We start from the raw sequence: 14,044 nt of genomic DNA, 5'->3' as shown, positions 1-14,044 counted from the left end.
AGCATAGTTGTGCAAAATTGCACCATGCTACAGAGATATCATCATGATTGGTATGATTCATGCTTCTTAGGATGAGGATAAAAATACAAAAACTTAGTAAAACTATAATGGAGATGCAAGGTACAAAATCCACTTTCAATGCAGCTCTTCCACAGGACATTGAATCAGTAACTCACACAATGCTTACTTCTCATTTATGATATAGATTGGAAGACCAATATATATAAATTAAAATACAGGCACTGTATTTGTTTTTTAAGTGGCCTCTTTTCTCTGAGTAAGATACTGGAATATTTATAATTCTTCTGAGCTCCTAAAGCATTTTTCTACTTGTCCTCTTTCAGTGTTACCGAATCAACAGCAACATCTACTGGGCACAGAAGGGCAAGATTCAATTTCGTGAAAGAGATTAAAGGATCAGGTACAGGACTGTAAAATACTTACAGTATCTATTTCTGGATACTTTGGCATCCCTTTGGCAGTAACTGTGAAACCAGAAATGAACAAAACTTTTAAATATGCATTTTCTTTCTCTTCACCTCTTCAGAAGGGAAACAGACACAACAAAGATGGACAGAAGGACAGCAGTGACTCCTGGCTGCCTTTGGAGACACCATATTAAAAAATGACATATATATGACAAATAACATGTTACAGTTAGGAATATTAGGAACACTGGGCTTAACAGAACCAGTTGAGAAGAATTCTGCCAGTAAAAGTATTCTAATATTCTTCAAGTTCATGCAAGGGAGAGTTTTATTATGAACCTTTTTGCTCTTTGAATCTGTTTTCCCTCTTTGCTTAATAATTACATAGATTTGCAAAATAAATAAGTAAATAAATGAAGCAGACCCCACCAAACTGATACCAACCAAAGAGCAAAGACTAAAAACTAACCAGATCAGACCAAGCAGAAGTTCTTCAAAATTTCACAAAGAACAAGATCAACACATATGAACCTAATAAATACTCAGAACAAGGATTCCAAAGAACTTTGCCCAAATAACACCCAGTATTTGCCTTTCATAATAGAACCTACTGGGGGCTAAATTCCCTAACTAGAACATAACTGGAGCCTTGAGAGAGGAACACAGGACAATCCATATTTCTGACACACTTGCCTAAGCAATCCAAAGAAAATGGCAATGGGACAAGCTCAGCTTCATCCTTGTTGGTGCCCTTCTGCAGGGACTGGTGTTTCACCTGCCTGCTGAAAGGCACACACCAATCAGGGCTCACAATCACAGCCCTTGCCCAGATTCTGACATTTACACAATTCCCTCTTTTAAAATGCAATCAGATGAGAACAGTATCTCTGCTCCAAGCATTCACCATGCACCACAAAACAAGTGATTATTTATTAGAAGTGTAAGTGCTGCTGGAAACTGAGAGAAACTCAAGATTTTCCTATTACAAGTTGGGGCCACAGTCAGCAGCAAACCAAGTTTCCCCTTGCTACCACCTCCTCTGGTCTGGTGACTCTTCAATTCTTTAATACAGTGCCTTCACCCAAGGAGAGCTCAGCAGCCAGACTGAGCATCCACACAGACTTCCAGGCTGAGGAGGAAACTGGAGAGACTCTTTTTCTAAGTGAGTGCTCCACCCAGTTTTGCTGAGATGTTATGTCAGGAACCCCAATGCCATTGTACCCCTTCTGCAGGAAACTGACTGCCCTGCCATTTGAGAAACCAAACAAAGTGTGTGCAGGGCACACAAAGCAGCTCAAGAGCACCACACACACCAAACTGCAGACAGCCTTCTCAAGAATGACAGCAGCTCTGTGTTGCAGCACACATCACAGTTGTGAGGGCCACAATACACAGAGTAACAACTTCAGACAACTTCAGGTGGCTTTAACCCTAACAGTAACACCATACCACATCAGAAGGCTGCAAGAGTCTGCCCTTCTTGTTCTTTAGCCCAGCCTTTTATACCCCTCATGCTGATGCATTGCACCTGTGTGCCCTCTGTTCCCTTTGGTGGTTGGTCAGAGCCCTGGGCACTCCACATCTCCTTGCTTTCAATGCTGCTCACCTGCTTTTCACAGCTGTACCCATTGGGGATGAGGCTCAGCCACAGCCCCACTCCCAGTTATCACAAACTGTGTGCCTACAGCTCTGGGCAAAGGTAAGAGAACCTGTGATGAGGCAGCTCAGTCCTCATCAGAAAAACTGCTGAAGGAATTACCCTGTCTCAGACTTTAAACACCTGAATGCTACCAAAGTGCCCCAAACATTGGCACTGTTCTCCCACATGCTGCTGGGGAGCCTCTTCCTTTGCAGTCCAGTGAACAAAAGTCCAACAGTCCAACTGCTGGAGCCCCACCAGTTGGTAAAACAGGAAAACCCAACTGCTCCATTTGGGACTGCTCCTGGCTGCACACACAGATGTCATTTTGGTACCTCCTGTAATCTCATCGATAGCCTTCCTATGTAAACATGTTTTGCAACAGTAAAAAGGGCAGGCACAGGCCCTTTTCTGTGCAATGAGGGATGCCCAGGTACACAATACACCACATGAGACCATTGCTCTGCACTGAAACCACACAGAGGCACAGTACAGCACACCAACAGCAAATTTCAATACACAGTATGGTTACAGAACATACAGTCTGTGTCCTACAATGTGGTGTTTCTCAAAAGAAGCAATAATAGGGAAGGGGAAAAAGTACAAAAGCAAACATGTAACGTGGCATTTTTTCCCTATTTTTCCCCCTACTCGGAAGGGGAAAAAGTACAAAAGCAAACACATAATGTGGCATTTTTTCCATATTTTTCCCCCTACTCTGACTGCAAGCCCTGTCTGTGGAAAAAAAGCAACTGCTAGCATTGCACCTAGAAAAAAATTGTCCACAACACTAAGAATGCTAGTGAAAAGGATTTCAGGCAGCATTAGGAAGCTGACTGCTTCTAGGCCCACCAGTCTTGTTTCGATTGGTTTTTTTTTGGCAATTCCTGACATCATTACAGGGGTCCCCAGTATGTTCTTTGCACATACCTGGCCTCATGCATGTATCCACACACCTCACTGAAAACAGAAGCTGCTGGCAAGACTGCCTGGTTTTCAAGGACTTGCTCCCTACCTCAAAGAAACCTTAGCAGATGCACCACTAACGTGTTCTCCCCAAAACCTTCACCTTTGGTGAACGTTTTGGGGAGAACACATTAGTGGTGCATTGGCAGCAGTTAATCCCAGTTAATTTTCCACTGAATCTGTCATTTTCAGTGTAGCTGTTTTTCCCCAAGATGATTTTCAGATTGAAGTGACACATGTTGAAGGGATACCACAAGGCCTTCCCCTCCTTTCTCCACACACTTACTAAAAGTACATAATAAGTACACAATAAGTACATTTCCCCAGGTAAGTCTTGGCAAAACAGGTTGCACAAATTTGACAGCAGGAAATTTTCACTGACAGACTCCAGATACAACATCAAATTTACTTCCCTCTTCTCTGTATAAAGAGTTGTTTAGCAATGTCAGTGGAAAACATTAGTGTGATCGATAATTAGTTAAGATTACATTTGAAGACTACAATAATCTAATTATGTACAACAAATAATTTTAAAGAACCACAATTTTTCTAATGCCCCCTATGATCAAGAAATAGGCTTAAACAGATATAAACTGAGCTGAGAAAATAAAACTTCTCACTGAACAACTTGCTTCCAGCTATAGCAAAAAGCAAAACTAGAGTTGAAAAGAAACTTCAATATTGGATTTCATTATTCTCAGCTCTTTCTGTTACCAAAGTTCCCTTCTCCAATGTAATGAGGTTTTGACTTCCTAAATGCTGAGAGTCCACTGATTAGCCCCAAAAAATCTGTGCATTTGCATGAAACAGCCCTGAGTAATTCCTCAGTGCCAGAGGCAACAACTGAACCAACATTTAATCTGGGTATTGGCTAGAACTGAGGCAAAGCAATTTATTTCCATGACAAATAGTCCAGCACAAACAGTCCAGCTGGAAGCCAGTGAGGCTCTGTAACCCCTCATTTTCCGTACAGATATGTAGGTGACATTGATATGATATTAAGGCAGCATGTGAGACCTTGTCAGATGGTTCCTACTGCACCTATCCAAGACCTAACATTTAAATTCACAACTTCTCCATCTTCCCAACCCAAGGAGCAAGTGTCAAAACCAGCAAGCAGCCTGTCCTTACAGAATAATTCAGTTTCTATGATAGAGTTTGGGTTTTTTTTTCTGTTTATTTATTATAATCAAGCAGATTTACAAAGATATCAACTGCCTACAGATGCAGGAAAGTGGAATTTACAGAATGCCTAAGCAGGTTAGACATGTAACCCCTCTTGAATTTCAATTATGCTGCTGCTTAGACACTTTTCCAATTTCTTTGGAGCCACCTGAGGCACCAAAAGCACAAAGGTACTCACTCATGTCAGGGACTAAACAGAATTGACAAAGCTTTCCTGCTTTAGCTTCCACAAGCATCTATTGCTTCATTCTGCACTAAGAATATCTGAAAAGCAAAGCATAATTTAAATAAAAAGAGAAAGATTCACTACATTCAGATGCATCACAAAAGCTAGGAATTTTCTCAATAAACTAAATGTTACTGCTTTCCCTTCTGATTAAATGCCTATAGATTTTAAATAGATTATAAACCAAAGAACACCTATAACTTGTGCTTGTGACATCTTTCTGAAATATTTCTCAACAGAGTTCAAAGAATTTTGAAGAAAGAATTAAATATGCCTTCGATAAAAGTTCAGAGCAATTTCAGGCAGGACCATTTCCTGAAAATGGTTTTTTTTCAGCAAGCAGCAAAATCCATCAAGTGTGGCACTTAATTACAAAGACAGAGACAGACAGATAGATGCACACATATACACACACACACAGAATTTTACTCCTGACATTGCCAAACTACCTCTGCATAGCTTGTTTTTAGCTGGCAATGCCTTTTTACATTAATGAAGCTTTTCTGCTCAAACTTCTTGTACTGAACAAGAAGTTATTTTTATATATTATATATCTGCTGTAATTCCCAGGAAATAGGGAATTAGAGTAAGATGTTAAATATTAATTTCATTTAAGAGGGTGGTTAACTTGTACAGCTTAGAAGTCTTAAGACGAAAATCCTGACAAGACTCCTACTGATTTTAATCAGACTGGATTTCATTGCTCTATTCCTCAGAGCAGCAACATGACACAGAAGAGGTTTACCACGCAAAGGCTTTCTTTACAATGTTGTTAGACAGATTATTCCAATTAGTTTTAAACGTGTCTCATTTTGAGGAGTAAAGCTCATAAGAATTTGCCAAATTCCCTCAGCTGAAACTCAATTTTAATAAAAAGCAGCTCCTTGAGCTAACACATAAAAACACTGGCTCACAAACACATGCTGAGACCAGCACCAGTCCTACAGCAGCCAGCAAGGGAACAGGCTTGTAAAGAGATTTATAGGCAAATAGCCTCCACCAATGGGAAATGCTAACCCTGCACACATAATATTTTCTGTATCTTACTTGGGCATGCACTTCACATCAATCAAAACACTAGTACCAAATAGAAAGCTCTACACAGATTTTCTTATAAGCTCCACAGCAAAACACAACCAGTCTTTAAAGGGCAACCCACTGATACCAAGGAGATAAAGAAAAGTGCACAGCAAAACAAATAGCCTTTTCTGCCAAAAAATTGTGTTGAGCCCAGATCTATGTTCATAAAAAAAGAAAACAAATCCCAGGTTCTCCCTCCCCCCTAAGCATTGTGACAGATGCCACCAGGGACAACAATAGCTCCCAGCTACGTGCTGGACCGTGTATCACTAAGTGGCTTGTGTATTATGGCTTAGAGACTCCTGCCCTAGTTGGCTTGTATTTAAAGGTAAAAAAGGTCATGGGCTATTTAGCACCTGCACAGCTGAGAAGCAGATTGAGGCTGAGAAGTCTGTAATGCCATCTGCATTCCACAGAAGATGTACCAATGTTAATGAAAGTACATTGGTGTCACACCCATGAAACAAAGTGATCTTCTTGTAGATGCTTCTGGAATTCTAACAAAGAGGAAATCTTCAATTACCTCACATATTTTGGTGTTGACACTTAATATTTTTCTGTATGCAAACAACCTCATAGAAAATACTCAGTATGACATTCATAGCCTCATTTTTCACATGTACCTTCTAGCTGTACCAATCTAGTTTATAAGTTATCCCCTGCAAAGAAAACTTTTTCATACAGTTGTTAGTGGAAGCATACTGCAATGTACACAACTTTGCCAATTAAAACGAAACTTCTATTAAGACAACAAATCTGATAAAGCTTCTTGGAGAATATAAAACAGCTCCAAGAATCAAGGAACTTCCTCCATATATTGCATAAATGAAAGACTTCTCCTCAAAAATGCAATGACACTCTTCTAGCTACCAATAAAAGCATCTTCTAAGAGACTGATTTCAGTTTCTTCATTTTTGATTCAGATTTTTAAAGGCTGCCTTTGTACACGATCAAGGAATAGAAGGGATTTGACCCAAACAGCATTAACTACTGTTTTTCTGAATAGTCACTAAATTTGAAACAGCATAGTTATTGTAACAATGAATACCCACAATGTTTCCCTTGTACATTATTTTTGAAATCTTGTATTTACACAGTTCTGACTTGTGGAAGCAAAGGGCTAATTAATGTAGCTGAAGTTACACTAGGGGTTCTGAGTATAACTGAAGTTAGCAGACATACAAGTGTTTAAGAGAAATGTTGTTTTTTCCCCTCTTCTGATGCAGGTGATGAGTCATCAGCAATCTTGATAATGTAACCTGAACGTCCTGTTCCAGTCATGTTGCAGATGTATATAATTCAGTTAAAGCTGTCACCTTCAGTAATGCCACTGAGAAGTACCTAAAAGGGTGCTTATGTATGGAAAACAATGCAATTTAACATTTTGAGATGATACCACGCACATTTCTTTCAAAGAGCATGAGTGTAACAGACGAGCATTTCAAGTGTCTATGAGTGCAACAGCTGATTTTGTGCTTTGCAGCACTGCTACAAGTGTTGGAATTGGCACATCACAGTCACTTTGCTGTCTTTTCAGCTGCTTTGTAATTTCAGATGCAAAAATGTCAACAATCAGGTAAATTGATAAAATGACACACATTTTATAATTTGAAATAATTTAAAAATATTTTCCTGCTCCTTAAGTATGTCATCTTAGGTAAACTTGGATTAAAGAGATTTCAGACTTCAGTCAGTTGTTACCTGCATTCTTGGATTTTTCAAAACCTGGGCAGAGTCATGATAGTCCCTTACTTTTGTAAAAGCTTTGACTGTAGCACCCTCGTGGCTATTTCCTACTACTTCAGCAATTACAGCTCCCAAGATGTAACACTACCAAATCTTGAGACCACAAACAGTTTCCTCTGCTGCATCATGGCAGGAGGCTAAAAACACCTGCATAAAAAGATTATATTCCAAACAGACCTGAACTGAACAGGGGGGAGGAAATCCAAACAAATAAAGAAAAGGTGTCAACCATTTGAAGGGAGAGAGAAAATAAATAACAATTGCTGTATGCAAATAGGTCTCCAAGCACATCACTCCTCAAGTCCCATTCCACACTGTTGCAGTGTGATGTAATACCCTGTTCCAGCTATCCCAGTTCCTTTCCCAGGTGTGCCAATACTTTCTCCCTTCCCTTCCCCTTGCCTCCTGCTGAGAGCTGTCTGTCAATCTCGGTAGGCCAGCAAGGGCACTGTCTGATTGGCAAAGTTCAAAAGATGCCCCTCAGCCCTGGGGACATTGGGCTATCCAGGTGCCACTTGTCTCCTGAGACTTCCCCCCTCCCACCTGGTTGGTGGCAAACCTACCCATTCCTTCCCCCTCTCCCCGGGCTTAAAAGACACAGGGACCATGCAGTTCTTGGTTCTGTTGGAGCTGTTGCAAGATTCAGAGATCTGTGACCTAGGAATAAAGCCCTGAATGAAAACCCTCCAGCAGGACCCGTCTCCTTTTTCTTTCACCCTCGCCTAAAGCCTTTCCACCAGAGGTAAAACTGAGTTCCTTCTTGCCTGGACTTGTTCCAAATGCCAGCTGCAGCATACAGCTAGCCAAAGGTGTCTCTGAGGTGAAACCAACTCAGTTGCCGCCTCTGGTCAAGCAGCAAGAGCCAGACGAGTCCAGGCACGTTCCATCTGGTAATATTGGGATCATATTCCAATACCACACAGGTAGAACAACATAACAGGCACTGAGAAAATACAGAAATACTGAATTCTATTTTTTTAAAATGATTATTAGTAAAGACTCATTATTGCCTTCCATGCCTCCATTAATTGCCAAGATCTTTCAATTTTTCAGGCTGTGCTGAAGACAGGAGAGGGAAGGCTGAATTACACACACCATTTGATTTGAGGCAAGAGCACACACAAGTTGGTTTGATGCTGTGATGTTCCCATCTCACTTGTGCTCTGCCCCAAGCTGAATTTTGCATGCTAGTTCATGTATCACTTTTAAGCTCAACTCTTTATTAAAGCTTTCAAGATGCAGTATCTTCTTTCTGTTTGTGCACTTACAGACACAATGAAGACCTGATATTAATTATAACTTCTAGGAAGACACTGCAGTAAAAATATTGCTGTTAATAAAGTATCAACAGCACAGCAGATGAGTTCCTGGGGAGGGAATTAAAACTTCAGCAACAGCAACATATGGTTTAAATAAAAGCAGAAAGATGCTCTCCATCATACAGTATTATTAGTCTGCATGGGAGACTAACACCCCTCACATTTGCTTTCAGAAGTCAAAAATAACAAGAGAGAAGACTCCAACGTTATCTTCCATGGCAGCATCTCTCTTTCCCATGAGAAGACTCTAAGGATTAGTTTCACAGAACAAGGCACTACAGCTCCCTTCACCAACAGAAAAAATACCTCCTTGTTTTCTTGAAATAAATATTTGAATAAGTATTAAACTAGAGTAAAACATCTTCTCATTTTAAATGTTCACCATGTTAGCTCTTTTCAGACCAGACTCTTTTTAGTAGTCCCTTGATAAAGTCAGAAAATCTTAACATAAAAATTGCATTAATTATGAGCAATGATTTGTTAAAAATCAAACCCCAATAAAATATCCACAAACAATGATTCAGTCAATCCTCAATACTAGCCACAACAGTATTAAACATGGCACAGAAAACCTTTCATACTTCATTTACTACAGTTTATGAACTTTAGCAGAAAATTATCTACCACTAAGTTTCTCATGTAGTCTCTGCCTATTTCTGGGAAAGCTCCTTTCCCACTCTACACACTGCTGTCTTCAAGTCAAAAGAAAACAAACATACCTTTTTTTGAAAACTACATCCCACTTTTTCCAGGGATAAAGATGTGCTTTCCAGTTTCATATAATGGCTTGCAATTCAGCTGTAAGGCCAGACATGGATGAATCCCCAATGAAAAATCTGCTACTTCTCAGGCCAGGAAACTTAGTTCAGAACTTCTTTCACTAAACCTTATGTCCCTTTTACATACACTGCAGCGATAGAAGGGCAGCAGCCACAGCTAAAAGATGAAATTAGCATAGTCAAGTATGTGCAGGCTAATAGGCCTATGAAGTACACCTCCAAACTCAGCTCCTGGTCTGCCTTCACTGCTTTCATTTCAATCTCTGCAGTTTACTGAGCTTCCCTTGTCAATAAACCAGGCAAGCACTGATTCACTGACACTTCAGCAGAGACTAAACATGCAACTTTGAACACAACACAGCTCTCCCCTGAATTTCTGGGGAGGGGAAGCAGCAATTTCCCATTTGTTAAAACCCTCCAGATGACACAAATTGAAACAAGCAGATACCTTCTTCTATAACTAGCACAGATCTCCACTAGAAAGTCAGAATATGTGTGATTTCCCTTCAGTTTTTTCTTGTAGTCTAGATACACACACCTTATTTCCACAGAAATCATATCTGATCAACCCTGACATCATCCTCTGGAATTACTGCAGGGTTTTTAGCATCTTGCCTTGTTGCCTTCAAAAGAAACCTCCTTCTGGCTGAGATGTCACTGGTACAAAAGCAAAATGATTACTCTAATCACTGCTTCCTGTTAAGTCAGAGCAGACTATGAATCATTCTGCAGTAGCAACATCATTAGTTCATTCCAGCTAGGACAAAGGAGTCATATCCTGTTTTATAATCGTGTATTAAATGCAAAACTATATTTTAGTGAATTCACCTTTCCAGTTTTGGAACATCTTTCCAGCTTAGAGAGGTTTGCATAAATATATTTAGGTATTAAATTACGTAATTAAAATTAATTACCTTGGAGGCGTTATAAAAACATTTTTCAAAATGAAATGAAGATGTGTTAAAAAAGACCAAAATGCCATCAGGTGCAACTGCTAATCAAATTATGAAATTACTGTCCATGTGCACTAGCACCACAGAACAGCTTCTATTCATACATGAACTATGTGACAACCTCCCGCATGGGTAAATATAAGATCAGATGGTACAGTAAAAAAAAAAGTATGCTTAATCCCAGCAACCATAACTAGCACTCACTACAGTTTTCTGCTTATGGTCCACAGCAACAAAGTAATGTGATATGGTGCAGAGATATTTTTCATTTGCTTCTCAGCAGTGTCTCAAAACTATGATTTTAAAACTATAGGAAGGTGTGCAAATACCCAGTCCTTCCTATGGAAGGTAGGTCAGGTTTCTCTGGGATGGCTATTTTTTGCTAAACAATTAATTCATGGAATGATTTTAATTCCTTACAAGAAGCATCGGTCCTCCCAAGTGCAGGTTTTCACTGGCTGCTATTAAATGTTTGTTTTTGTGGTGACATCAGCCCCCTCCAGTGAATACTCAGATATTCCTTTTCCTGGGCTCCCTGTCCTACTCTCATTGTTAGAGATGAGATACAAATGCTAAAATTCTTGAAGCCATCCGTCCTCTTCTTAACAGTCTGGCAGCCAGCCAGCCAGTTTCAAAATATGCCATATTTTTCTCACCTGCCATGATTTCTGTCACCTCTTGCTTATCTTGCACAAGCTGCATGGTATCTGACACCACAACCTGATGGCTGGTATCTTCTTCTTTCTCTTCATTAGGCTGGTTGGCTGTTGCAAAACAGTTGCAGCTTCCAGTTTCTTTGCACAGGAGCAGGGTCCGATACCAGTAGTCAGACATGAAAACTCTGTGAGCTGATTCCTGAAATACAACAACAAACAGAAAATCGTTATCTGCAAAACACAAGGAAAAAAACCTAGCTACTTGAAAGAAGGGGCTCAAATGCTAAGGATAACAATTGCATACAAATTATCATAGCTTTGATTTGAAGAAAAAATAGGCAGTTTACAGTAGTCATCCATGGTATAGTATAGTACTCAATGTAAAAAGTTAGAGTTCCCTGCAGTTTCTCAAAATGCTTATATCAAAGGTCAGGAAGCTATTATAGAAAAAAACCCAGTATACAAACATCAAATCCCATGTGATCTGCATAAAGGCAAAAAAATCAGTATCACTCTGTATTTTTCACAGAACAAGTCAATATTTATCTTAAAAGCACCTTCTAAAGCCGAGTTTAACTAGGTGAAAGAACACGCCAGAACATGGGTTGTCAAAAGAGTGAAAGGAAAAAAAAAGTTAAAAAAGGGCAAGATACTACAATTGCCATTATATGGGAGGCTGAAATTACAGTTCAAAGTTTTCATAAACAAATTAACTGAATGAAATCTTGCCACTTGAAATCTGGCAAGAAGAGGATATGCTTTGGTTTGACTCAGCACCCAGGTCCTTCACTGCTGCCCTCTTCCTGAGCAGAAGGAAGCAGCAACAGTTTCCTTAGCCTAGAAGGAGTTAGAAATTACCAGGCTTATTATATGGGTCTGCACCAAAGAGAGCAAGCACATCCTTAAACACCTGCAAGCTTCCCAGTTTATGCCAGAGAACTGCAGGGAGGTTTGTTTAACATAAACAAAAATCACCCCCTTCTTGAAATAACAACTAAAACAGCACTAACTGTGAAAGATTTTGTCCACATGAGCAAACATCTTGATCTTTCCAAGATGCTCTTTCCTACTGTTAAAGGTAGCTGGGAACTCTGCAAAGTTGAATCATTGAACAGTTTTACTTACAAAGCCACAGTGCCCAATCCTCCTACAATGAGCAGCATAATGAGGTTGCTCAGAACCCTGTCCAACCTGACCTTGAATGTTTCCAGAGATGGGACATCTACCACTTCTCTGGGCAACCTGTTCCAATGTCTCACTGCCTCATTGTCAAACAAACAAACAAACCCCAAAACAACCAAACAAAAAGCCCCTCCTTTCCTACATTTAATATGAAAGCAATCCTTCTTCAGTTTAAAAATATTACCCCTTTTTCTATCTCCAAATGCCCTTGTAGAAAGTCCCTCTCTAGATTTCCCACAGGCTCCCTTAGGTACTGGAAGGTGCTGTAAGGTCTCTCTGGAGCCTTCTCTACTCCAGACTGAACAACTCCAACCATCTCAGCTGTCTTCACAGGAGATGTGCTCCAGCCCTGTGTCCATCCTCATGGCCCTCCTCTGGACTCATTTCAACATGTCCACATCTTCCCGATGTTGGAGACCCCAGAGCTGGATGCAGCTCTCCAGGTGGGGTCTCACCAGAGAGAAGGGCAGAATGCCCTCCCTCAACCTGCTGCACACACTGCTTTTGATGCTGCCCAGGACTCAATGGCTTTCTGGCTGCAGGTGCACATGGCTGGATTGTGTCCAGCAGCATCTGGACACTGCCTCATCCACGAGCACCCCGAGTCCTTCTTAACAGGGCTGCTCTTGAGCAGTTCATTCCCCTGCCCAGATGGATACCAGTGGCTCCACCCACGTGCAGCACTTTGCCTTTGGCCTTGTTAAACTACATGAGATCCCCAGGGCCCCACTCCTTGAGCTTGTCCAGGTCCCTCTGGATGGCATCCTGTCCTTCAGTGTGTCAACAGCACCACTCAGCTTGGTGTCATCTGCAAACCTGCAGGGGGTGCACTCAATCCCTTTGTCATTAGTGAAGATATTCAGTAACGTGATCCCAATACAGACCCCTGAGGGACATTACTTGTCACTGATGTCCATCAGGACTCTGAGCCATTGACACCACCCTCTGTATATGACCATTCAACCAATTCCTCATCCACAGAACAGTCCACCATCAAATCCAAGTATCTCCAGTTTTGAGAGAAGAATGTTGTGGGGCACCAAGTCAGGGGCTTTACAGAAGTCCAGGTAAATGACATCTATAACCCTTCCTTCATCACTTGATGTGGCCACTCCATCATAGATGGCCACTAGGTTGATCAGACAGGACATACCTTTGGTGAAGTCATACTGGCTGTCCCTGACCACCTCCCTGTCCTCCATGTGCCCGAGCACAGCTTCCGAGAGGATGTGTTCCATGATCTTCCAGGCACAGAGATGATGCTGACAGGTTGGCAGTTCCCAGGGTGCTCCTTTCTACACTTTGTAAAGATGGGTACAATGTTTTCCTTTTTCCAGTCACCTAGGACTTCACCTAGGTGACTTTTCAAATAATGCAGAATGGTTTGACAACATCAGCCAGTTCCCTCAGGACTCTGGGATGCATCTCATCAGGTCCCATACTTTTGAGTTCCTCAGGTGGTTACAAACCTGATCTTATCCTACAGTGGGAGGAACTTTGCTGCCCTGGTGCCCATCTTGCAGTTCATCTACTTGAGAAGCATGGGCAGAGAGGCTGCCAGTGAAGCCTGAGCACCTCAGCCTTCTCCTCATCCACTGTCACCAGTATGCCAGCCTTGCTTATCAGCAGGGTACACTTACTTTGACTTTCCTTGTTTTGGCTGACATACCCATAGAATCCCTTCTTGTTACTCTTTGTATCCCTTGCCAAGTTCAGTTCCAGTTTCACCTTGGCCTTCCTCACCACAGCCCTACAACTGGACTGCATCCCTGTAATCTTCCCAGGATACCTGTCCTTGCTTCCCCTGTACTCTTCAGGAAATTACACCACATCCAGAGATGGGTTTGTTCCCATCTCCACTACAAGGCATATAGGCAAGAAAAAT

At 41.1% G+C, this 14,044-nt stretch overlaps 1 protein-coding gene across 4 annotated transcripts in view; it reads right to left on the bottom strand.

Moving 5' to 3' along the window:
• The window catches only part of MCF2L (MCF.2 cell line derived transforming sequence like), a 145,711-nt gene extending 134,556 nt beyond the window's left edge, over positions 1-11,155 (bottom strand). For all 4 annotated transcript variants that reach the window (XM_005419967.2, XM_031056171.1, XM_031056172.1 and 1 more), the window contains exon 1: positions 10,978-11,155. In XM_005419967.2, coding sequence (XP_005420024.1) covers positions 10,978-11,155 — 178 coding nt within the window. The remainder of the gene's footprint in view (positions 1-10,977) is intronic.
• Positions 11,156-14,044: the final 2,889 nt, after the last annotated feature.

The sequence above is a fragment of the Geospiza fortis genome, unplaced genomic scaffold (assembly GCF_000277835.1).
Source record: "Geospiza fortis unplaced genomic scaffold, GeoFor_1.0 scaffold192, whole genome shotgun sequence".
Classification (NCBI taxonomy): Eukaryota; Metazoa; Chordata; class Aves; order Passeriformes; family Thraupidae; genus Geospiza; species Geospiza fortis.
The sequence above is the reverse complement of the archived record's forward strand: the minus strand, read 5'-3'. Positions and strand labels throughout refer to the sequence as shown.